Raw genomic sequence first — 25,910 nt, 5'->3', positions numbered from 1 at the left:
GCCCTTGTACACACCCGCATCTTTCAGGCCTCAATTCCCACTTTCTCAGGATAGCTTTTCCATTATTCTTGGTCTAGATGATGTCAAACATCTCACATCTTCCTAACAACTTGTCACAATTGAAATTTTTAAATTGCTGGAATTGTTTAATGTCTGTCTTTTCTGCTATAATGTAATCTCAGAGAGAAGGTATTAAGTCATATTATTATATCCCCAAAGTCCAGCATTTTGTCCTAGCAGAAGGTCAATACATGACTGGCTTAATGAATGAATGAATGAATGAATGAATTTGAATACAATACTTAATCAAATTATGAAACAGAATTGCCTGCACCACAGCTGTACTATTTACACAGTTAACCTAATGGCGTCAATCATACTCCATGACAAAGGATTTGCAAAGTTTCCATGTATATGTACACACACACAAAAATGAGGAAATAATAATGACTTCATTAAAAATCCGGGTTACAGTCGCTCATTGCTACTTTCAAAAGTGCTTAACAAAAGAACAAGGATGTATCTTAATATAATCACATACTGTTCAAAGGTGCACATGTATCCAAAGAAAAGTAGCTTTAACCCAAGCCCCAAATATGGTTTTCTGACTTAAAACAGATTATCCAAAGAGTAATAAAAGCTATATATCCCCCAAACTTTACATTTATATGCAATTCTTTTAAGTTGGTCATATGTATGTCATATGTCTGTATACAGTTGTATATATACACTTATCCATATATATGCATATGGTACACAGTCTCTTAAGTTATAAAATGTGAATTTAGTTAGTCTATTCAAGTAAAATAAAAGCTTGACCATTTTAAGGAGTATATCTTCACAAGTTTTAAAATTAATAAGCAAAAACTATAGACTCCTGAACCAAAAGTTTATTTTAAATTACTGAATTTTTACTGCATAAAAAATGTTCATAATACATTACATATAAAGATGTTAAACATACTGAGCTACAATAGAAAATATTTTTGTATCATTGTTGAAATCACTAATATGCTTATTTCTCCTGTGAATGAATGAAGTTTGCCCAAGTCAATTTTGTCATGGAATATCAAGTAGGTTTAAAATTTTTATATTATTGCTTAATAACTTTCTAATAAGGTTTTGAGTTTCCAGTTGACCTGCACATAATATTTTTTTCAATGTATTGAATACTGTAGTAGCTTTTTCTCTCATCTCTGGTGGAATATATTTGATATCGAAATATTCAGATAACTTATACCTGGAGTTATACAGCATGTTAATAACAGTTTCCACGTCACTGGCTTCACTGCTGGCCTGTCCCACTGAGATCAGGCGGGACTGGTACATTTTCTGCAGCTTGTGCTCGGCTGCTTCGGCAAGCGCGAGGCTGCGCTTCAGGTGCTCTTTGGAGGCTATGATGTCCTCTCTGTATTCTGGGTTGCTGTTGTCAAAGAAAGGTGCCCGCCGCACCTGGAGTTTCATATCCGAGATTTTTCTCAAGATTTCATCATAATCCAAGGTCGAGTGTCGTTCACTGGTTGGTTCTTCGAGCTTTTCTATGTCATATTCACCTGAGAGCTGAGGAACATCTTCCGACTCTGTGGACATTGCCATCTCAGTGCTTCTGGTTAAAGTGGTGCCAGGCAGGCTTGTAAATACTTCTGTTGTTGACGTGGTTGCCACAGTTGTTTTCGTAACGGGCTCGGGCTCGGGCTCCGGCTCGGGCTCTTCTTTTTCAATGTAAGGTTCTTCCGCATGTAAAACAACAGAAACATTGTTTGGTTTGATCGACCAGAAGGCTGTACTCTGTGTCCGTTTTTTCTTTGGTATTTCCAGTGTGAAGCCTCTAGGAGGAGAAGATGTCGTTTCTTCACTGACAGGATTGATTAAAACATCATTCTCAGTTGAAGATTCTGCAGGTGGAGCAGATGTGGTTACCTCCTTTGATGCCCTCGATCCTGTAGAATAATCATTTCTTGGAGACTTTGATTTTTTCTCACGGCCTTGATCCCTGGTGGGAACACTTAGTAGTAGGTTCTCTAAAACCTGTACATAATGATTCAAGTTTTGTTCTTCGTCAGGCGTCACAGTTATACCTTAAGGGGAAGAAAATCAAATAAACAATAAGTAACATTTATTATTCTATGATACATTGACAGACTCTGTGGACCTAAATTTATTATGCATGCTATCACTTATTAGTTGAGATTAACTAAGAAGCAAAGTAAATTTGACACAGAGCTAATTCACACTTAAATGAACAATTTTATTTTTGACAGGCAGAGTTAATGAGAGAGAGATACAGAGAAAAAGGTCTTCCCTCCATTGTTTCACCCCCCAAAATGGCCACTACGGCTGGCACATTGCGCCGATCTGAAGCCAGGAGCCAGGTGCTTCCTCCTGATCTCCCATGGGGTGCAGGGCCCAAGCACTTGGGCCATCCTCCACTGTCTTGGCAGGCCACAGCAGAGAGCTGGACTGGAAGAGGAGCAACCAGGACACAACCGGCGCCCCAACTGGGATTAGAACCTGGAGTACTGGTGCCGCAGGTGGAGGATTAGCCTAGTGAGCGGCGGCACCGGCCTTAAATGAACAACTTTCAGGGTTCTTATTAAAAGAGATGAATAAGATTGGTGCAAAAGTTGCATATTAACACAATTTTCTTGAAGAAGCTCCTGGCTCTTGGCTTCTGCCTGGCCCAGCCGTGGCCATTGAAGCCATTTGGGGAATGAACCAGCAGATGGAAGATCTCTCTCTGTCTCTCCTCCTCTCTGTAATTCTGCCTTCCAAATACATTTTAAAAAATAAACTTTTTAAAAAATCATAAATCATTAAAATCAAGTTATCTGAGTCTGCAATTAAATCAATTATATTAAAAACAAAAGTAATAGATAGTCAAAACTCACCACTCCCTAATTGTTCTATTTCACCTTACTATTTAAACTCTGGAGGTTTTTTACCCTATGTATGTGATAAAAATGCAGTGGTGTACACTACGGATCCCTTTCTATCTCCCTGTTCAGCAATGTCAAATTGGTAGCCTGAAATGAACTACTGATTCCACACATAACAAATGCTACAAATGAGGGCTCACCTCTCTCCCCACAAAAGCCAGTTATCAAACATTTACCGGTATGCTGCTTGTCTTCATCTCAAGAAAGATTTAACTATAGTCTACAGGTTACATCCATCCCACCTAAAAAATATTTTTTTTTACTTCCTTGAGAGAGAGGGAGGGAGGACAGAGCAAAGAAAGAGCCTACCTGGTGGTTCACTAACCAAATGGTTGAAGTTGGGCCAGTTTAGTTCAAAGCTGGGGAGCCAGGAATTCAATCCAGACCTCTTATATGAGTGGCAAGGACCCCAAGTGCTAACATCATCACCCGCTGCTTCCCCAGGTGCACATTAGGCAAGAAGCTGGAGCCAGAGCGGAGACAGCAGTACTGAACCAAGCGTTGATACAGGATGCAGGCAACTTAGCTGACATCTTAATCTCTGGGCCAAATGCCCAGCTGCTACTCCCCATCTTAACTGTTTTCATAAATGAGTTTTTATCAGAATCCAGCCACTTTTACTCATTTGTATCATTTATGGGTGTTTTTGCTACAACAGTAGGGCAAAAGACCACATGGCCTGCAAAGCTGAAAATACTATCTGGCCCTTTACAGAAAAGTTTTCCAATTCCTGGTCTAAATCATCAACATTTCACTCAACAATAAAATGCAAGTTCTATTTTTATTGGGGTTTTCTGAATAGTGAAGACTCTTCTTTCCAATTTGGAGAACAGAAGAGATTATTGAATAAAATGTTCTGGAATTCTGTTTAATTCCCCTACTCTGGAATCAGGAATGTTTTAATTTTAAGTGCTGGTGTTTTGTATCACATGTATTTTTCAACTGATTTTGTCATTATCATATGTCCAAATTTATTTAATTCAAGTAAGCAAGTCATTTTTTACCCTGCTGCAAGGTGTAACTCCCACCTGAATGATCCTTCTGTAGGCTAAATGAAAAAACTTTCCAATCAGGAGGTACTTTTATTTGGCTTTTTAGTAAGTACACAATACTCAAAAATTGCCTTACACTGGTATTTACATTTTTCTTCTCTTTTCATTAATTATTCTAACTTCAAAAGACCAGATGAAATTTAATAAAAATTAGAATATTTCCAAATTAATAAGAATTTCATAATGAGAACCGTTTAGTGAGGCAAGGTGATAATGGAAAGATACCAGATCCACCTGGAGATTTGGTTCTAATAGTAGATTCTGCATTTCATGTTTAGAAAAGCTTTGCCTTCTCCAAGATGCACACAACGATACTGGGTGACAAAGGAAGATATATACACAAGGGCACTGCAAACAGTCAGTGTAAAAGAATTAAAATAGTATTTTGGTGCAAAAAAATTACAAACATAGCATTTTCATAATATACATTTCATGAACTTTTTGAAGACCTGTAAAAATAGCAGATTTCAAAATTCTTTGCTCCTAAATAAACTTTTAAGTCCATTTACCACGAATTTGTTGAAGTACCTTTGTTCTTGTGGATTTTGATACTGTACTTGTAATTTTTTTTTAAATCGCTCATGGGCTAGGCATTGTGGCATAACTGGTTAGGCTGCTGCCTGCAATGCCAGCAATCCATACAGGTGCCAGTTCCAGCCATGGTTGATTCATTTTCAATCCAGCTCCCTGTTAATGCACCTGGGAAAGAAGCAGAGAGTGGCCCAAGTGCTTGGGCTCCTGCACCCATGTAGGAGACCCAAATGAAGCTCCTGACTCCTGGCTTCAGGTTGGCCCAGCCCCTGTCATTGTGGCTATTTGAGGAGTAGACCAGCAGATGCAAGATCTCTCTATATATATTTCCCTCTCTGTGGAACTCTACCTTTCAAATAAGTAAAATAAATCTTTTTAAAAATCACTCACATAATGTACTTTAAAATGGACTGGAAGGATAATACACCAAATTCAGAGGGGTAGTTGCCTCTGAGGAGGGGAAATGGGACTGAGTTTAAAGGCAACTTCAGACTCATCTACAATGTTTTACTTCCAAAACACAGGGTATGCATGCGCAAAAAGTTTGTGGGAAAATGGGGCTGGCACTGTGATGCAGCGGGTTAAGTTGCCACTTGCAATGTTGGCAACCCACATTGCAGTGCCAATTTGAGTCCTGGCTACTCCACCCCCAATCCCGCTGCTACTAATATGCATGGTAAGAGAGAAGATGGGCCAAGTATTTGGTTACGGTCACCCACGTGGGAGATCAGGATGGAGTTCCTGGCTTTGGCCTAGCTCAGATGTGGCTGTTTGTGGAGTGCACCAGCAGACAGAAAATCTCTCTCTCCCTCCCTCCCTATATATCTCTCTCTCATTCATTCTCTCCCTCTTCTTCTCACTGTTCTGCTTTTCAAACAAGTAAAAAATCTTAAAAAGTAGAAAGGTATTATGAGTTTTCAATGAACATTTTGAATCCCCTCATAAACAAAAGTCACATTTTTAAAAGGCAAATAACATACAAATAAAATACATATACCCATTTATAAAATGCATTGCCCTGAGCCTATAGTTTCCATAAAGTGAAATATTCTTTAAAGCAAATATGTAGCCTAGTGAATTGAAAATAAAATCTGTGATTGTGGTCCTGGCTCTTTTACTTTCTGGCAGCATGGCCTGAGATAACTACTTCACTTCTCTATATGCAGATGATATAATTATAAATCCATCCATAGAAAAGAATCAGTTGAAGAACTACTACAATTAAGAGAATTTTGTAAGGCAACAAGTTATAAAATTCAATATATAAATATTAACCAGTTAGAAAGTACAATGGGGGCCGGCACTGTGGTGCAGGGGGTAAAGCCGCCGCCTGCAGTGCCGGCATCCCATATGGGCGCCGGTTCGAGTCCTGGCTGCTCCACTTCCCATCCAGCTCTCTGCTGTGGCCTGGGGAAGCAGTAGAAGATGGCCCAAGTCCTTGGGCTCCTGAACCCACATGGGAGACCCAGAAGAAGCTCCTGGCTCCTGGCTTCGGATCGGCACAGTTCCAGCCATTGTGGCCAACTGGGGAGTGAACCAGCGAATAGAAGACCTCTCTCTCTCTCTCTCTGCCTCTCCTTCTCTCTCTGTGTAACTCTTTCAAATAAATAAATCTTTTAAAAAAAGAGATACAATGAGAAAGAAGATGCTTTTCAGATTACAAGAACAATAACAAAAATACCTAATCATGATTAAGACAAGTCAAAAATCATGAGAGGAATTATAGTATGCTAAATAATGAACATCAAGTGTATTAGGGCCTAATCCCTAGAACCTGTGTATGTTTCTTTATTGAAGACATGATTAACTTAGGATCCTGACATGGAGCTATATCATGGATTATGTGTGTAGGTTCTAAATCTAATTATAAATATTCCTATAAAAGAGACACAGAGACTCGAAACACAGAGGCAAGGAGGATATAATTTGTAGGGAGAGGCAGAGATAAGAGTGACATGGCCATAAATCAAAGAATGCTAGCAGCCACCAGCAACTGAGAAAGACAGGCACACATTCTTCCACAGGACTTCCAGAGGGAGAATGGCCCTGCGCCATTTTCATTGTGACTCGGTAAAACTGATTTCAGACTTCTGGCCTCCAGAAATATGAGAATAAATTTATATTTTTACCAGGTTTGTGGTAATCTGTTGCAGCAACCACAGCAAGCTAATATAGGGATATAATAAACCCTTTGGAAAGTTATAATGTAAAATTCAACAAACCGCATGTTCTCAGACATGAAGATTCAACATCAAATGTTTGGATGTCATATTCTCTATTAATTTATACATTAAGATGCTCCTAATAAAATATCATTCCTCTTTTTCTGGAGCTATAAAAATACACTGAAAAGTCCATTTGCAAGAACAAATAAGAATAGCCAGGAAAGGGTCCAGTGTTGTGGCAAAATAGGTTAAACCACTGCCTGTGGCACCGGCAAGCCACATAAACACAGCTTCAAGTCCTTGTAGCTCTGCTTCTGATCCAGCTCCCTGCTAATGCACCTGGGGAAAGCAGAAGAAGACTGACCAAGTGCTTGGCCTCTGCCACACGTAGGAGAGCCTGATGCAGTTCAGTTCCTGGCTTCATTCAGCCTGGCCCAGCCCTGACTATGTGAGCATTTGCGGAGTGAACCAGTGGGCAGATGTCTCTCTGTGAATCTCCCTCTCTTTAACTCTTTCAAATAAATAAATCTTTAAAAAAATAATAACCATCGGGGCCAGCGCTGTGGTACAGTGGGTTAATGCCCTGGTCTGCAGTGCCAGCATGGCACAAATTCGAGTACCAGCTGCTCCACTTATGACACAGCTCTCTGCTGTGGCCTGGGAGAGTAGAAGATGTCCCAAGTCCTTGGGCCCCTGCACCCGCATGGGAGACCCGGAAGAAGCTCTTGGCTTCAAATCGGCACAGCTCTAGCCGTTGCAGCCAATTAGGGAGTGAAGCATCAGATGAAAGACCTCTCTCTCTCTCTCTGCCTCACTCTTTCAGATAAATAAATAAATCTTTAAAAAAATTACAGTCAGGAAAGCAGGGGTTATCACTGTGACATAATAAAACTAGATATCAAAAGACACTCTAGGGGTCAAAACTGTGGCGCAGCGGGTTAAAGCTCCAGCCTGCAGCACCAACATCCCATATGGGTGCCGGTTCAAGTCTCGGCTGCTTCACTTCCGATCTAGCTTTCTGCTATGGCCTGGGAAAGCAGTAGAAGATGGCCCAAGTCCTTGGGCCCCTGCACCCACATGGCAGACCCAGAGAAAGCTCCTGGCTCCTGGCTTCGGATCAGTTCAGCTCTGGCCATTGTGGCCATTTGGGGAATGAACCAGCAGATGGAAGACCTCTTTCTGGCTCTACCTCTCTATGTAACTCTGTCTTTCAAATAAATAAAATAAATCTTTTTAAAAAAGACACTATAAACCTTTTATTATAAAAAATAGTATAGTGCTGGCATATGAAAAGGCAGATGAATGGAACAGCACACAACACCTGCATATGGAAAAATAGCTCAAGGTGAGGGAAAGTTTCAATTTATAAACCATTTCAGCTAATACATGAAGAAAACATTTCCAATTAGAACATTATCAGGCCGGCGCCATGGCTCACTAGGCAAATCCTCCGCCTTGCGGCGCCGGCACACCGGGTTCTAGTCCCGGTCAGGGCGCCGGATTCTGTCCCGGTTGCCCCTCTTCCAGTCCAGCTCTCTGCTGTGGCCAGGGAGTGCAGCAGAGGATGGCCCAAGTCCTTGGGCCCTGCACCTGCATGGGAGACCAGGAGAAGCACCTGGCTCCTGCCATCAGATCAGCACGGTGCGCCGGCCGCGGCGGCCATTGGAGGGTGAACCAACGGCAAAAGGAAGACCTTTCTGTCTCTCTCTCTCACTGTCCACTATGCCTGTCAAAAAAAAAAAAAAAAAAAGAACATTATCATCTTGCAATGATTTTCAATGGTTGCCTGTGTTATAAAAAAAATACCTAGGCATTAGGTGCTTCTCAAGAGAACACAATACCACCTATGAAGTGCTCTTGGAGAAGTCAAACCTGAATCCAACAGGTCTCTCTGGATCTAATGCTATACAGGCAAGCAAAAAAAGATACATAGTAAACCACACCACTGGGATGCAATCAGCAAAATCCAGTCTGTGGGAAACTAGGGGACATAGGACCAGTTTCTTCACCAGATAAATTTCAAGGGTAGAAAGCAAAGGTGGAAGACAATGTAGAAAGTAAAAGATAATTAACAAGCACATCAGTAAATTACACATATGTTATGGGTACAACAGGACTTGCCTCCCCACACTCAAGCAAATGCTTAAACTAATGTCTTAATGCTAATGGCTGAAGGATTAATAGTGGGATTTTTTTTTTTTTTTTGACAGGCAGAGTGGACAGTGAGAGAGAGAGACAGAAAGGTCTTCCTTTTGCCGTTGGTTCACCCTCCAATGGCCACTGAGGCCGGCGCATCGTGCTGATCCGAAGCCAGGAGCCAGGTGCTTCTCCTGGTCTCCCATGGGGTGCAGGGCCCAAGCACTTGGGCCATCCTCCACTGCACTCCCTGGCCACAGCAGAGAACTGGACTGGAAGAGGGGCAACCGGGGCAGAATCTGGTGCTCCGACCGGGACTAGAACCCGGTGTGCTGGCGCCGCAAGGTGGAGGATTAGCCTAGTGAGCCAAGGCACCGGCTGATTTTATTGTGGCTAGGAGATGTAGCCAATGGAAAATCTTTGGGTCTTTAGGGGTGTGCCCTTGGAGGGTGTTTCTTATTAGAGTGTTGGTTTATTGTGAGCTTGAGTTGAGCCTAGGCTTGGCACTGTTTCCTTGTTCACCATGTGTTCCTGCACACCCGCCCTGACCAGCTTCCACAGATGCCAGACTATGGGGCCACCCATTTTGATCTGTAATGTCCAAACTATGAGTTGAAATAAACCCTTTCCTTCCCAGAGAACTTCCTCTCAGGTATTTTAGTTAAAGTAATGAAAAGTGGACTAATACAATGCATAAATCTTATTTCAATCCCAGTGCAATCAAATGAACGGGAGAAAAGATGGAAAATCAGAAAAGTATGAGCCCTAACTGAACACATTTGATACTAAGGAACTATTAGCATTTTAGGTATGAAATTACATTTGTGTATTTTTAAATTCTTTTATTTTAATGCTCAATACTAAAATATTTACTGATAAAATTATATGATGTCTAGACATTACTTCTAAATAATCCAAGCCCAAGAAATTGGTAATGGGACATGCAGTTGAGGGGCAAATAATGTGAGTAGGATCTACCATTGAAACAAGACTAATCACCAGTTAATAGTTTTAACTGCTTATAGGAACATGGAGATTTATTATGCTTGTGTGATATTTCTATTTGTGTATATATTTAAAGTTTTCTGTAGTAAAATTAAAAATTTTTTTAATTTATGGTAAACAAATTTCATGTATTTCATATATACAGATTTAGGAACATACTGATACTTCCCACCCATGCTCCTACTCTTCCTCCTCCTTCCACTCTTATTCTCTTGATTTTTACAATGATCTACTTTCAGTTTACTTTATCCTCATAAGATTGGGAAAGTAGAGTTCAACACTACACTGCTTAGTCCTACTAAGAGGAACAGCCAGGACTAGAACCAGCGCCCATGTGGGATGCTGGCGCCGCAGGCAGAGGATTAACCTACTGAGCCACAGCACTGGCCCCTAATTCAGTCTCTCCACATCTTTAGGAACTTCTACGACCTGTATGTTAGGTCATTTGATAATACACCATCAATCTCTAACACTGTTTTTTAATTTTTCTAATTTCTTCTTTTTTGGGGGGGTCTATTTGCAATGATTTGTCTTCTAGCTCAGACAGTCTTTCTTCTGCCTCACCAAGTCTGTTGCTAAGGCTTTCCACTGTATTTTTTATTTGACATATTGAATTCTTCATTTCTAATATTTCAGTTTGATTTCTCTTCAAAAGTTCAATATCTTGGGAAAATTATTCCTCCATGTCATGTATGGATTTCTTTAACTTATGAATTTATTCCTCATTGCTTCTGAATAATCCTATGATCAATCTTTTGAATTCCTTTTCATATAGTTCATGAATTGCTTCATATTCACATTATAATATTGAAGTGTTGTGCTCCACTGGGAAAATTATGTTGTCTCCCTTCTTCTTCTTTTTTTTTAAGACTGATTTATTTATTTGAAAGTCAGAGTTACACAGAGAGAGAAGGAGATGAGAGGGAGAGGGAGAAAGGGAGAAAGAGGGAGAGAGAGAGGCAGAGAGAGAGAGAACCATCCATTGGTTCACTCTCCAATTGGCAGCAACGGCCGAAGCTGTGCCGATCCAAAGCCAGGAGTTTCCTCTGGGTCTCCCATGTGGGTGCAGGGGCCCAAGGATTTGGGCCATCTTCTATTGCTTTCCCAGGCCATAGCAGAGAACTGGATCGGAAATGGAGCAGCTGGGACTTTCAGTGGCGCCCATATGGGATGCTGGCACCGCAGGTGGTAGCTTTACTCACTATGCCACAGTGCCAGCCCCATGTCTTCCTTATTCTTGTTACTTGAATTTCTGCATTTATTTTTAGTCATTTGTGGAAATACCTTGGTTTTCTCCTCTGATGGATTTTATCTCTGAACTATGTCTCAGTGGTTTAGTAGAGTGTCTGCTCTTTCAGTAAACACTCAGAGGCGTGTGCTGTATGTGGCCAGGGAGCTCTAGTCAGTGTTCCAGGGTGGGCAAGTATCAACGGTGATGCCCAAGGTGAGTGTGGTAGATCTCTGTTGTCAGCAGTGGGGAGGGTATGATCACCTCTTCTGGTGTAATTACATCCTCACCTCCTCTCTTCCAAGGTGATCAATGCTTGGGGGTTGCTCACATTGGATACAACACTCACTCGTGCTGCTGCATGAACCACACAAAAGATCTGTGCAGTCCTCAGTGTGTGCATGGATGCCTCTGCAATGACCCACCCCAGGCAGTCAGAGATCTCTGAGCCTCTGGCGCTGGACAGTGATTACCCAGAGGCCCAGCGACACCCTGCACCCTATCATGCAAAGAGTCCCCACAGTCTCAGCACACAAGCTGCAGAGGATTTGCTCTGCCCTGCTAGCCTGTCCTGTCCACAGAGAGCAGAGAAGTCCCGAGTGCCAGCTGCCTGTGGCGGCTTGAGTCCCAGAGTCTGTGTTATGTTGAGAGGCTGGGGGCACCTCACAGTCCTTCCTGGGCACCCAATCCCCTGTCAACCTTCCCAGCCATACTCAAAGTCAGTGGGAAACAAGGATATTTTGCCTCTAGTAAAATCCCCCAATCACATGTGCGCATAGGAGCCACCACAGCCTCTACTGGTGTCAAAATGGTGTCTTCTCCCCGACGGTTGCTGGGCGCTCTTGTAGGCGGATGGGGAGAAAGAAACAGGTTTGTCACTGGGTTAGGTAGGAACCCTGCCCCCGTTAAGGCTCTAGGCCAGACTCAAAGGCAGTTTGGTCCGCAAGGCTTTCCTTCTGGCAGTATCACCAGTGGCACAAGCTGCTGCAGTCTGGTCTCACCTCGGTCTCCAAAGCTGGCATCTCCTCCAGCCCTCAGCTGCAGGGACTGTTTGTGGTGTCATGCTCCTTGCTGAGCATCTGCTCCTGCCACGCGGGTCCACGATGTTCTTCCTCCTCCTGTAGGATTTCCAATGCAGATTTCTCTCCAATTCTCTCTGGGAGTGTAGTTCTTCCACTTTTTTTTTCCCCCTGTTTTCCCCTCCTCTAAAGCAGTATGTCTTTTCCCTATTCAGACATCTTGGAATCTTCCTGCTCAACTTCTGATCAGTAAAATGCTTTTTAAAATCTGTTTGGAGGGGGTGGCATCGGAGTTTAATAGGTTAAGCCATTGTCTGCAATGCCAGCAAAACATACAGGTGAAGGTTCAAGACCTAGCATCCAGCTCCCTGCTAATGTGCCTGGGCAAACAGCAAAAGATGGCCCAAGTGCTTGGGCTCCTGCTACCCACGTGGGAGACCTGAAAGAAGCTCCTGGCTCTTGGCTTCGGCCTGACCCAGCCCAGCCACTGCAGCCATCTGGGGAGTGAATTGGTGAATGGAAGATGTTTCTCTCTCTCCATTTCTGTCTCTGTTCTCCCTTTTGCTCTATAACTCTTTCAAATAAATAAAAGTTTTTTTAAAAAAATCTGTTTTGGAAATATTTAACCTTCAAGCAACTACCATAAGCAAATCTAAAAGGTGCAAACAATGAAGGCGTACATGCTTTTAAAAAGACACTGCATGCTAAACCTTGATTTTCAAATCATCTAGCCTATCTCTTCTCAAAGTAGCAGATCTCTTGTCTTTGCTCAAAGTAATAAATGAACTTCCCACCAGATGGCTAGTGGGTGAGCTGGGATGTCAAAGGCAGAAGAGGACATACTCACTACTAGTTGACGCCAAGAAAGAACTCAAGTAGTCATTATCCGCTTCTACTGTTACTCAGGCAACACCAAAGACTGTTCATGGCTGCTTAGCAACACAGCACCCTACCTCCTACTCCACTTTTCTTCCCATCTCCCTGTATGCTTTGTCTCTGTATGGTTCTATTATTAAATCCATCCTCTCTCCACACATTTCCTACCTCTTGCTTTTGTCCCCCCAAACATCTACTCATTTCATATTGACCCTCTCAGTTCTACTAATCAGTAGAAGTGCTTTTCCAAATCAATTTAATCTTTATAAAAATTTTTGCAGGCATGGTAGTGAAAAATAATTGAGTCTCAAATTTGCTTACAGTCAGCCCTGACTATAGCAGAAACCCTTTTTCTCTGTTGCTAAGGAGGAAAAAAAATCTAGAGGTGTTGAAGAAAATTCAAATTCTTACAAAGGACAGACTACCTTGATAGAAGCTGGATTAAATGCTTTAGATATTTGTAGTCTACACTGGCATTCTTTAAAATATTCTACTTTTACAGGATAAGCAAAGCCCCAGAACATAACTAAGATAAGGATCTCTTCAAGTTCGAGAAATGGGAATGCTGCTCTCCCCACTGCCTCATGCAGGCAGCATGGTTAACTTTAAGTCACGGTGCCAGTGCTGTGCCATAGGGGTAAAGCCACCACCTGCAGTGCCGGCATCCCATATGGGCACTGGTTCAAGTCCTAGCTGTTCCACTTCCGATCTAGCTCTCTGCTATGGCCTTGAAAAGCAGTAGCAGATGGCCAAGTCCTTGAGCCCCTGCACCCGCATGTGAAGACCCAGAGGAAGCTCCTGGCTTCGGATCGGCACAGCTTTGGCCATTGCGGGCAACTGGGGAGTGAACCAGCGGATGGTTCTCTCTCTCTCTCTCTCTCTGCCTCTCCTTCTCTTTGTAACCCAAACAAATAAATAACTTTCAAATAAATAAATAAAGCTTTAAAAGAGAGAGAATGAGAGAGGGAAAGGGAGAGGGAGAGGGGGAGGGGGAGGGGAAGGAGGGAAGGCAGGCAGGCAGGAAGGCAGGCGGCTTAGGGTTTTGCTGAAATCTAAGATATAGGGACTGTATCTGAGTTTGAGATTGCTGATTAATTGCTGAACTCTCTCTTCTTGATGTAGTACAAGGAGAACTGGTCATGGGACAGAAATAATGGGAAAGTAAACAACTAAAAACTATAGGAACAAAAGTGGCAGCAAATCTACAGGAGGAGCTGGAAGACCATGATTGTAAAGATCGTTGTAGCTCTCACTCACTAAGTGATTACTATGTACCAAGTATGCTATGAAGGGCTTTGAGTGTGAGTGATGTGATAATGAGGAAAAGGAAGACAGTTATAAAGAATACATAACTACGCCGGCGCTGTGGCTCACTAGGCTAATCCTCCGCCTGTGGCACCGGCACCCCGGGTTCTAGTTCCGGTTGGGGCGCAGGATTTTGTCCCGGTTGCTCCTCTTCCGGTCCAGCTCTCTGCTGTGGCCCAGGAAGTGGAGGATGGCCAAGGTTCTTGGGCCCTGCACCCACATGGGAGACCAGGAGGAAGCACCTGGCTCCTGGCTTCGGATCAGCGCAGTGCGCCGGCCGTAGTGGCCATTTGGGGGATGAACCAATGGAAGGAAGACCTTTCTGTCTCTCTCACTGTTTAACTCTGCCTGTCAAAAAAAAAAAAAAAAAAAAAAAAAAAAAAAGAATACATAACTTGCCTAAGATTATATTAAATTTGTAAGTGGTAAGAATGAGTTTAGAGAAACCATACAATACTGTCATATCATGCAAGGAGGTCACATTATGCAGGGATGCTGCTAAAAAGAGTATGGTGATAAAATTATCCTAAAGGAATACAATTCTACTTTAAAATATATGTGATATTAAACAAATAAACAAAATCTGAATCCTGTCAATTGGATTAAAATATTTTAAAATACATGTGAACAGTAAAATAAAATAAGACAAAATTGTGCTGTATTGTCAACTGGACTAAAATGAATCTCTTTCATATATTAAGATGTACCTAGAAACAGTAAAGGTAATCCAAATATAATGTTTCCTTACTATAAAATGTGAGTGGAGACTCACATTCAACAACTAAGAAAAGAACAAATCCATTCTACACAAAGGTACAACCCAGGATACTTTTGACTTTATACTGAGGAAAGTGATAAAATAAGGATTTAAAATGAGCAATGAGGGGCAGACATTTGGCACAGCAGTCAAGATGCCACTTGGGAGGCCCACGTCACATATCGGAGTGCCTGGGTTCAAGTGCCAGCTCCACTTCTGATTCTAGCTTCATAGTTAACAGCACCAGGGGAGGCAGAAAGTAATGGCTCAAGGACTTGGATCCCTGCCACCCACGTTGGAGATCCAGACTGAGTTCTCAGCTGCTGGCTTCAGTCTGGCTCAGCTCTGGTTGTTGATAATTTGGGGGAATGAAAAAGCAGATGAAGATTCATTCTCTCCCCCCTCCCCGTGTACGTGTGTGTGTGTGTCTGCCTTTCAATTGAAATGAAAATTTTAAAATGTAAACATTTAAAAATAAGCAACACAGGGGATGGTATTTTGATATAGTGGGTTAAACTGCTGCCTGCAAAGCCAGTATTCCATATGGGTGCTAGTTCGTGCTCCACTTCTGATGCAACTCTCTGCTGATGTGCCTGGGAAAGCAGCAGAGGATGGCCCAAGTGCTTGGCCCCCAGCATACACATGGGAGACCCTGGTTTCGGCTGTTGTGGCCATCTGGGAAGAGAATCAGTGCACAGAAGATTTGTTTCTCATTTGCTCTCTGCAACTCTATCAAATAAAGAAATATTTTTTTAAAAATAAAAGGGGCCAGAATTGTGGTACAGCAGGTGGACCCACTGCCTGCAATACCAGCATCCATATGGGCACCTTAAGTACCAGCTGCTCTACTTCCTTTTTTTTTTTTTCTTTTTTTCTTTTTTTTTTTTTTTTGACAGGCAGAGTGGACAGTGAGAGAGAGAGACAGAGAGAAAGGTCTTCCTTTGCCGTTGGTTCACCCTACAATGGCTGCCACGGCCAGCGTGCTGTTGGCCGGCCTGGTCTCCCATGGGGTGCAGGGCCCAAGCACTTGGGCCATCCTCCACTGCACTCCCTGGCCACAGCAGAGAGCTGGCCTGGAAGAGGGGCAACCGGGACAGAATCTGGTGCCCTGACCGGGACTACAACCCAGTGTGCCGGCACCACAGGCAGAGGATTAGCCCATTGAGCCGTGGTGCCGGCCCCAGCTGCTCTACTTCCAATCCAGCTCCCTGCTAATGCACCTGGGAGAAGCAGCAGAGAATGGTCCAAGTGCTTAGGCCCCTGAACCCACGTGGGAGACCCAGAGGAAATTGGCTCCTGGCACTTCAATCCAGCCTGGCCCTGGCTGTTGAGACCATCTGGGGAGTGAACTAACAGATGGAAGATCTCTCTCTCTCTGTAACTCTGACTTTTGAATAAATAAATATTTTTTAACTTTTTTAAATAAAAAATATAAACAATACATTTGAAATACACATACAATCCTTTTCAGAGATGGCCAACTAAAAGAGAAACAGGAAAATATGAGGAATAACATGAGCCAATTAGTATAAAAATTGCTGAGATTCACTGTACATAAAATATATGCAAATTAAAAACAAATTTTGCTTTGCTATTGAAATAAGCAAATACTTTTAAATGGCAATATCTATAACTGGATAAAGAAATTATGGCATATATATTATGGCATATATATACTATGGACTACTACTCACCAGTAAAAAAAAAAAAAAAGAGATCCTGTCTTTTGCAACAAAATGCATGCAACTGGAAACCATTATACTTAGTGAAATTAGTGAGTCCTAAAAAGACAAATACCACATGTTTTCCCTGATCTCTGGTAATTAATAATCTAAAATGCAATGTATAAGAATGAAATTGACATTTTGAGATTCAATGATTGTTTGCAGCCCTTGTCTCTATTGTTGAGGAACAATGTTGTTGCTGTTTTTCTCATACTATTTGTTGAACTCTTTACTTCCTGTAGGGTTAATCTTATGAGTATAAAGGAAATGAAAACTGAAAACAGACCTTTGCAAAAATTAAGACTGGGGATAGGAGACAGAGGAGGAAGAAGGGGGGGAGTGTCGCTCCCCGTCTTCGTGGAGGAACGACACAGGACCCTGCGTTGTTCTTTCGTCTGCTCGGCCCTCCCCGGGTTTGCTGCTGGTTCTTCCCGGGTTGGCTACCGTCCCTTCCACCTCCGTGGAAGGGCGGTTCCCCCTGCCACATTCCCCACTTCCGCGGGGGAGCGGCACACCGCCGGCCGGCTCTCTTGGGGGCTGCACAGGTGTTCCTCAGGTGTTCCCCTTAGATGTTCCTGGTGCATGTTGTCTCTCTCCTCCTTTATAGTCCTCTTCCGCCAATCCCAACTCTGCTACCCACACGCCGAGTACGCTGCTCTCCTCCAATCAGGAGCAGGTCCTACAGTTTGTTGGTTGAACTGGAGGCAGCTGTGTAGAAGCTGTTTCTCCCTTCTCAGCGCCATATTGTGGGAGAGCAGATGCATAGAATAAGTCTTAATTCCAGTAACTTAGTCTAGTCCGAGTTGCTCCCCACAGATCCCCCTTTCTTTTTATTTTTTGGCATTGATACGTGCCTGTCTTCAGTGCCCCGTGGCACACACTCTGCTTTGCTTGCTGGAGTTGCCCACAGGTGCTTACAAGCCCTACCAATCAGGCAAACCGAATCCGGGTCCTCTCTTCGCCATGTTGTGAGGAGGTTTTTAGGCGCTGATGCATGCCTGTGTTCGGTGCCCTGCAGCGCATGCTCTGCTCTGCTAGAACTGCCTGCAGGTACTTACAAGCCCTATCAGGCAAACCGAATCCAAGCCTTCTCATTGCCGTCTTGTGGGGAGACTTATTGGTGTTGGTTCGTGCCTATCTTCGGTGACCCGCAGCTCATACTCTGGTCGAGCTGCCTGCTGGTGCTTATCGCCTAATCAGGCAGACCGAATCCAAGCCTTCTCATTGCCGTATTGTGGGGAGACTTATTGATGTTAATTCGTGCCTGTCTTCGGTGACCTGCGGCGCATAAGCTGCTAGCCGCCCGCAGGTGCTCACCACCTCCCTAATCAGGCAGACCGAATCCAAGCTCTCTCATGGCCATGTTGAGGGGAGGCCTTATTTTTCTCTATTTCTCTATCTCCAGGCATTCCTATTTCTCCTATTTTACTTCTATCTACCAGCATTCCTATTTCTCTCATTTTACTTCTAAACTTCTGTTTCTCTTATCCCTGCGGCTTCCCGGTGCCCGCCCCGAGGCTGCTTCTCGGCGGCTTCCCGGCTCTGAGCCGCTTCAGCCCGCGCTTCTCTCATCTGCGCGGCTTCCCGGCGCCCGCCCTGCGGCGGGCTCCTGGCTCTGCGCGGCTCGGCTTCGCGCGCACACTCCGCAGTCTCCACGCCCTTCGCGCACGCACCATGGCCTTCGCGCCAGCCCCGCGTTCCCTATCTATTCACGCCCCGTGCTCTCTCTGCACGCGGCGGCTTCCGTGAATCACACAGCGTAGCTTACGTTTCCGCCACCACCGGCATTCAGTCCAAGTTCCCCGGACTAACCTGGCGAATTCCAACCTGGCGGCCCACGTCTCTGCCTCTGGTTCCAGATTTTCGCCTTTTGCTCCCCGGGCTGACTTGAAGAATTCCAAGCTGGCTTACGTCTCCGCCTCGGCCTGCACTCGCGGCTTCATCCTCCCTAACATTTTTCTCTACCCGGTATGTTTCCCTAAGTTTTCTTCCAACAATATTCCTCCCTCATTTCTCCTGGCTTCTCCCCACAGTCCGTATCCAAGTCTAAGTTTCTTCTAGGTTTCACTTTCACTTTTGCCCTTAGAGATTTCTCCCGGCTTCCCCCCGTAGTCCGTATCCGAGTCTATGCCTAGGCTTTCAATAGCTTCTCCGGCACCTTTTTCGTCCGGCTTTTCCCTAGGCTCTTTGCTAGTCTCTCTCTCTCCGGTATTTTCCCACTTCTTCCCGCTTCTTCCCTCCTAAGTTTCCTATCCGAGTCACGGCACCATTATGTCGCTCCCCGTCTTCGTGGAGGAACGACACAGGACCCTGCGTTGTTCTTTCGTCTGCTCGGCCCTCCCCGGGTTTGCTGCTGGTTCTTCCCGGGTTGGCTACTGTCCCTTCCACCTCCGTGGAAGGGCGGTTCCCCCTGCCACATTCCCCACTTCCGCGGGGGAGCGGCACACCGCCGGCCGGCTCTCTCGGGGGCTGCACAGGTGTTCCTCAGGTGTTCCCCTTAGATGTTCCTGGTGCATGTTGTCTCTCTCCTCCTTTATAGTCCTCTTCCGCCAATCCCAACTCTGCTACCCACACGCCGAGTACGCTGCTCTCCTCCAATCAGGAGCAGGTTTGTTGGTTGAACTGGAGGCAGCTGTGTAGAAGCTGTTTCTCCCTTCTCAGCGCCATATTGTGGGAGAGCAGATGCATAGAATAAGTCTTAATTCCAGTAACTTAGTCTAGTCCGAGTTGCTCCCCACAGGGGAGCACAGGTGGGAGGGAGGGTAGAGTGGGAAGAATCACTGTTTCTTAATTTTTATATATGAAATGCATGAAGTCTGTAAACCTTAACTAAATTTTTTTAAACCTAGGATTTACTGTATATGTTAACTCCTTAGTAAAAGAAGTTATTTCTTGGCTTCCCTTTTTTTTTTTTTTAAGATTTGTTTGTTTATCTGAAAGGCAGAGTGACAGAGACAGACAGATATCTTCTGTCATCTGGTTTACTCCCTAAATGCCCCAACAGTCAAATATGAACCAGGCCAGTCAGGAGCCAGGAATTCCAACAGTCTCCCTCATGGGTGACAGGGCCCCAAGCACTGGGGCCAGCAGACACTGTTTCCCAGGCACATTCAGCAGGGTGCTGGATCCTAAGTGGACTCAAACCATCACTCCCAACAGGATGCCAGCATCACAAGTGGCAGGTCAGTGCCCGGCATCACGATGCTGGCCGTCTTGCCTGTTTTCTGATCCCCAGATCATTAGTGTCTCTCTAGGAGCACCCCGATCTTTTCTTTATAGAATTCAGGATATTTTAACTACATGTATGTGTTTATGTTCTTTGAGAACTGTGAACATTTCTGTGTTGTCACTGTATCTATCCAGTTCCATCTATACAATTCATTGTATATATCCATCTCTTCAACATCTAGAGTCATGGTAGACAGTTAACAGTATTTGTTAGCTGAATGATCAAGCATGTGAACAGGATCCTGGCAGGTACAGAAACTCAATGTACCTCCAGTCATTTATCCTAAGAAGATAATCACAAAAAAGTCTACAGAAGAATGTTGTAGAGGAAAACGAGACTTCATGTTATGTTTAAAATAAATCTGCTACTCTAAAGACTACTTTTTGGTTCAGGAGAAAATGGGGAGTTGTACGATAATAGTCCAATAATTAAGTATATTAAGGAACAAACCTAGATAATACTTTCTTTTATTTTATGTAAAGCACAAAGTTTCTGATAATTAAAGATCCAGCTTCAACCATGTTTTTCTATATTCTTAGTTTGAACATCATAAATACTGTAGTTACACAACTCCAATTTTCAGAGTGCTCCACTATGTCTTGTAACTGCCCCTTACTAAATGGCCTAATATAAGTTTGGATTACATAAACTTAGCTAAATTCTAATGATTTTCTTTTGTTGTACCTTATCAATCTCTAAAGTAACATTGCATTAAAATAATTTTAATGTAACTAACACTTTAAGCAATATTAAAATACCTGAATACAATTCAATAGTTTTCATTGTGCAACCATTACTAAAATCCAAGTGGAAAACAGTTTCATATAAAAAAAAGAAACCTTCTCTCTTCAGCCCCTGCCTCTAGTCCTAGAAGAATATTAACCTACATTCCGGCATTCGCCTGTTCTAGGCATCTCATATAAAGGACTCATGTAGGATGTGTCCTTTTGTGATTGGCTTCTTTCACTTAGCATCATGTTTTCAAGGCCACCTGTATTGTAGCATTTATCAATATCTCACCCCCCCCTTTTGCCAAATCAATATTCCATTCTAGGGTCACATTACATTTTATTTATACATTCATCAGTTGATGGCATATGGCTCTTTCCATTTTTAGAGGTTACGGATATGTTGCTGAGAAGGTTTCAGGTCCAAGTTTTCATTTCCCTTGGGTCCATACCCAGGAGTGGAACTGCTGGCTCACAGATCTAATACCATGTTTAATGTTTGAGAAACCACCAAAGCAGCTGCATCCCCACCAGAAGAGGAGGAAGGATTAAGATATAAAGAAGAAACAAACTGAAGTTACCCCATGAGAAATGTTAAAATATAATTGGAACCAAAATAAAACTCAAGATTTTCAAATATATCTCTTCTAGTTCTGTTCACTAAAATGACCAAAGTAACAAAACCACCCTACCACATGAGTCTGGTGCTTTGCTAACTAAATGTATTCTACTAGGTATTCTATGACTAATTCTACTCAGAGCAGAGCAGATACAAAGTGGGCTTGGAACAACCAGTTACTGTCAGAAAATGAAACAAAAAAATATATAGGATCCTATCAAAAGAACACAAAAGGCATCTCACAGTAGCTACATCTAGTCAAGAAATTAGTAGTTGAGCCTCAGAAAAAAACTGCATTTAAGTATAATAAATTGTTTTTAAAAACCACAAATACATGATTCTTTAGAAAGGAAAATATTCTCTCTTCAACTAATATTTTTCTTATGCTTATGTTACTCAGATAATAAAAACTGTTGCTTACGTTTAATTTCAAATAAATTATCAGAAGACTACAGTATATTACTTAAGGGCTACTGTGGTCAAAAGAACAAAATGATAGGGCTTTTCCCCCCAGAAGACATCAGTGGACAGGCTACTGGAACTTCCTGCCAATCCCACAAAGGTCACTCTCCAGACACTCACGCCCCTACTATCTCAGATGTCAATGCGTAGGTCACAGCAGTCTGGTTACGTTTTCAGAGACCCTCCTGAGACCCACAGCCTCCTGGGGCAGAGACAGGATGAAGTGAACTTGCAGCACAGGCCCAGGTTGATTTCACTTTCAGAATGTACTTCGAATAACACAAAGCTGCTTTTCCTTTGACTTTATTTTGTAACAGATTTGAACATTGTTTCTGGTTACTGCCTTAGTGCCAGGGCTCTTTGAAAAGTTCCTGGAAAATGTGTATTATGAAAAACCTGTGTATGGGCTTTAAAGTTTTCTTGCATCACAATAAAATTATCTCATAATTTCATTTTTTCGTGAATCTTTTCAAGCACCCTCATAATTCCCTTACTTGCGTGGTTCATCAGGACAAAGGTCTCCTTCAGGACGACACAGGCCGAGGACTCACAAATCGAGCCTTCTTTTAATATCAATGTAGAGAGGCAAGTTAAGAGGTTTTGTCACCCAAGACGAAAACCTGGACCACCCCCTCTTTTAGCTGATCTATGTGAAAGTTGATGTGGAAAAAACACCAATTTACTCATTTGATATAAAATAAATCCATAATTAGTATTTCAGTCCTGTTTTTATAGCTTCAGGCCAATGAATATTTAGTAATTTAAAATTATAAAAGGAAAATTATGTAATTTTAATGTATAACTGTCATATTACCTTAGAAATTATTGTACCTTTTTTAAGCAAAGAAATTCTCATAAGAAGTATAAAGCCAGTTTTACAGTGAAAATACATGAAAGCATTATTTTAAAAACTGGAAAGAATTCAAAACTACAACTACGGAAAAATCAGATACAGAATATTGATCAAATATATAAAAACGTAGGCATATAATAAAGGATGTTTATCTGGCACCATCAGGATGCACACATTAGTATGCAAGCCTGAATTTAGGGTAAATCAGTGGGGTATGTTTGAAAGCTTTACAAGCAGTACTGAGGTTTTCAACAAATATGGTTATTTTATATGCCTGTTCTGCTCTAAGATAACCTCAAAACTGTCTTACTTGTCTAGAAAAAAAAAACTGTGTCAATGCTTCACTTTTCATTTAAAAACCTATGTGCCTCATCTTTGGCCCAAGAGTGTGACAACTTTTGAATTTGACTCTCTCACTAACAATTGTTCCAGTCATGGTTACATAAAAGGATACATAACTGATGTAAAGCAAACATAAGAAGGCTGGATTCCTTGTAAATTAATAAATTTAAGGGGAGGGGTAGATGAAGGAAAAAGGGAGGGGATGTGGAGAGGGACCTAGAGCCCGCAGGCTCCCAGCCACTGGTTCACTATCCAAATGGCTGGCTGAAGCTAGACCCCAGAACATCTTCTAGATTTCCCATGTGAATGACAGGAGCCCAATCACCGAGTCACTACTTCTGTCTCCCAGGGGCTGCATTAGCAGCAAGGTGCAATCAAGAGCCTGATCCCGGCTGCTCCTCTTCCCATCCAGCTCTCTGCTGTGGCCTGGGAAGAAGATGGCCTAGGTGCTTGGGCCCCTGCACCTGCGTGGGAGACCCGGAGGAAGCTCCTGGCTCCTGGCTTCCGATCAGCCTGGCTCCGGCCAGTGCAGCCATGTGAGAAGTGAAGCAGCGGATGGAAGACCTCTCTCTGTCTGTAACTCTAACTTTCAAATAAATAAATAAAATCATTTAAAAAAGAGCCTGATCCCAATTAACAAAGCAAGTACTTCAATATGGGATGCAGACATTCTAATCATAAGGTTAAACACTCGACGGTTCCTTTTGTTATACTTATTTTTGAAGAGAAAAAATGTGAATTATTTGGAGAAAAAGAATAAGAAAACAAGACATAGGGGAAAGTAGCCATATAACATTTCCATACACACATATCCCTTAATCCATTTCCATGATTAAGAGATAATTTTTTTAAAAATATATCATCTACAATCTGTATGTATTTTCCTTACGTTTTCTAACTTCTATGTATTCAACACAAAATCATTCCTTTTTCTGGGGACCTGAAAGAAAGCTTAGGGAAAAGGATGCAAAGGAAAAGACTGGGTCATAAAATCACGAAGTTAGCAGGAGATTGCACTGAGTAAGGAGCCCAGAGCGTACCACGTGGCAGTACTGATGTCCCTCCAATTACAGTCTCCATATACATCAGTCAGTTGTGAGCCACTGATCTACCATGACCAAAATGCAGTAACTGGTGTTATTAACAATGACCACTAAGTATCGGGAAAAGACAGCCTCTTCAATATGTTCTATTCCTTTATGGCAAGGGAAAAAAATTCATAGTGGTAAAATAGCTAAAAATGAAGTGTTAATATTTAAAGGGCTTATGTTAGTTATCTAGGACACCTCATCCCACCTATCTAAAGTTTAGGTTGTGTAGTATTTTCAACATTTAAATCTGATTTTAAACCAAGATCTTTTGGGGTCAGGATTGTGGTGTAGTAGGTGAAGCCTCCACCTGGGATGCCACCATCCCATATGGGCACTGGTTCCAGTCCTGGCTGCTCCACATCTGATCCAGTTCCTTGCTAATGTGCCAGGAGAAGCAGCAGCAGATGGCCCAAGTGCTTGGTCCCCTGTACCCTCATGGATTCAGCCTGGCCCAGCCCTGGCCACTGTGGCCACTTGAACAATGAACCAGCGGATGGAAGCTTTCTGTCTCTCCTCCTCTCTAACTCTGCCTTTCAATTAAATAAAAGAACACATCTCAAAAAACAAAAACAAAAACAAAAAAAACTAAGAATTCGCGTGCACTGTAATACTTTTTTCACACCCACCTGTTTGATTCTGTTGATCACTTTGGTTAAACCAAACCCCAACATTACTGAACCGTACAATGAACTGCAGTTAGACTAGATGGGCAAGCCCCACCAAACACCTGACTTAAACACTCGCCATGTGTACCTTTCAGCTGTTGGGCAGGGCCAAGGAGCTCCTGGGAAGCCATATTTTGTAATTCTGCTTAACAGGCCTCAACTGCTGCCCACAATCCACAAACTCTCCCAGTTTCCTGTAGGGGCCACCACCACCTGCGCTGGCACCCCCAGCACGGGCTGCTCCACTTCTGATCCAGCTCGCTGCTAATGGCCTGGAAAAGCAGTGGAAGATGGCCCAAGTGCTTGGGCCCCTGCACCCAGGTGGAGGCCCGGAAGAAGCTCCTGGCTCCCGCTGGGCCCAGCTTCAATGCTTACAGCCATCTGGGGGGTGTGAACCAGGGAATGGAGGATCTCTCTCTCTCTCTCCCTCCCTCCCTCTCTCTCTCTCTCTCTCTAACTGTGCCTTTTAAACAAATAATCTTAAAAAAAAAATCTTTTCCTTAAAGGGACAAGCAGTAAATACTTTAGGCTTTGCAAGCCCGGTGGTGGAGGGGACTCCTGCTGCTATCGCTCTGCAGGAAAGCAGCCTCACAGGACACAAAGGCTTGTGCGTGCCTGCGTCCCAGTAAAACTTTATCTACGAACGACGATACGGGGAAGTGCACGCTTCCCCACGCTTCACCAGAGTTCACACGGCCATCTCTGAGCTGGCCGGGCCAAGCGCGCGCAGCGAGGCACCGGGCACAGACCCAAGGGCCCTGCTGCCCGGTCCCCGCGCCTGGCAGGCTGGCTGCGGCGCAAGGCTCGGTACCCTGGCCAGCAGGGAAGGCCCCGGCCTCGGGCGGTCACAAACCTGGGAGGGTCGCCAGCGGCGTGCCGGGGTGGTCACTCACCCGGAAATGCCGGCACGGACGCAGGCCATAGCAACAGCGCAACAAGGAGGACGAAGGGCTTCATGGGCGTCGTCCGCAGCACTCCGCCATGCGACCAGAACGTCCCGGGACCACCAGGCCGGGCGCTTCAGGGCCGGAAGAGGGTGTCAGCAGCCGACAGTCCCACCTCAGGGCCCAGGGCGCCCTCCTCGCAACGGTTGCCCCCAGTGCGCAAGCGCAGCGGGGTGGGGGAGGGGAGCACGAGCGCCTGAGGCCCGCCCACTCCCGAGGTCACGTGTGGGGGCGGGGAGACCG

General features: G+C 43.6%; 1 protein-coding gene across 1 annotated transcript; it reads right to left on the bottom strand.

Moving 5' to 3' along the window:
* Window positions 1-306: 306 nt before the first annotated feature.
* On the bottom strand, window positions 307-25,910 carry SPESP1 (sperm equatorial segment protein 1). Its single transcript, XM_008249803.5, has 2 exons — window positions 25,617-25,910; window positions 307-2,078 (listed from the first exon to the last, which is right to left on the bottom strand). The coding sequence occupies exons 1-2, from the start codon at window positions 25,678-25,680 to the stop codon at window positions 1,060-1,062; spliced, it is 1,083 nt and encodes a 360-aa protein (XP_008248025.2). The 5' UTR covers window positions 25,681-25,910; the 3' UTR covers window positions 307-1,059.

This window comes from Oryctolagus cuniculus, chromosome 12 (genome assembly GCF_051225735.1).
Source record: "Oryctolagus cuniculus isolate XC-2025 breed Fujian yellow rabbit chromosome 12, ASM5122573v1, whole genome shotgun sequence".
Classification (NCBI taxonomy): domain Eukaryota; kingdom Metazoa; phylum Chordata; class Mammalia; order Lagomorpha; family Leporidae; genus Oryctolagus; species Oryctolagus cuniculus.
The sequence above is the reverse complement of the archived record's forward strand: the minus strand, read 5'-3'. Positions and strand labels throughout refer to the sequence as shown.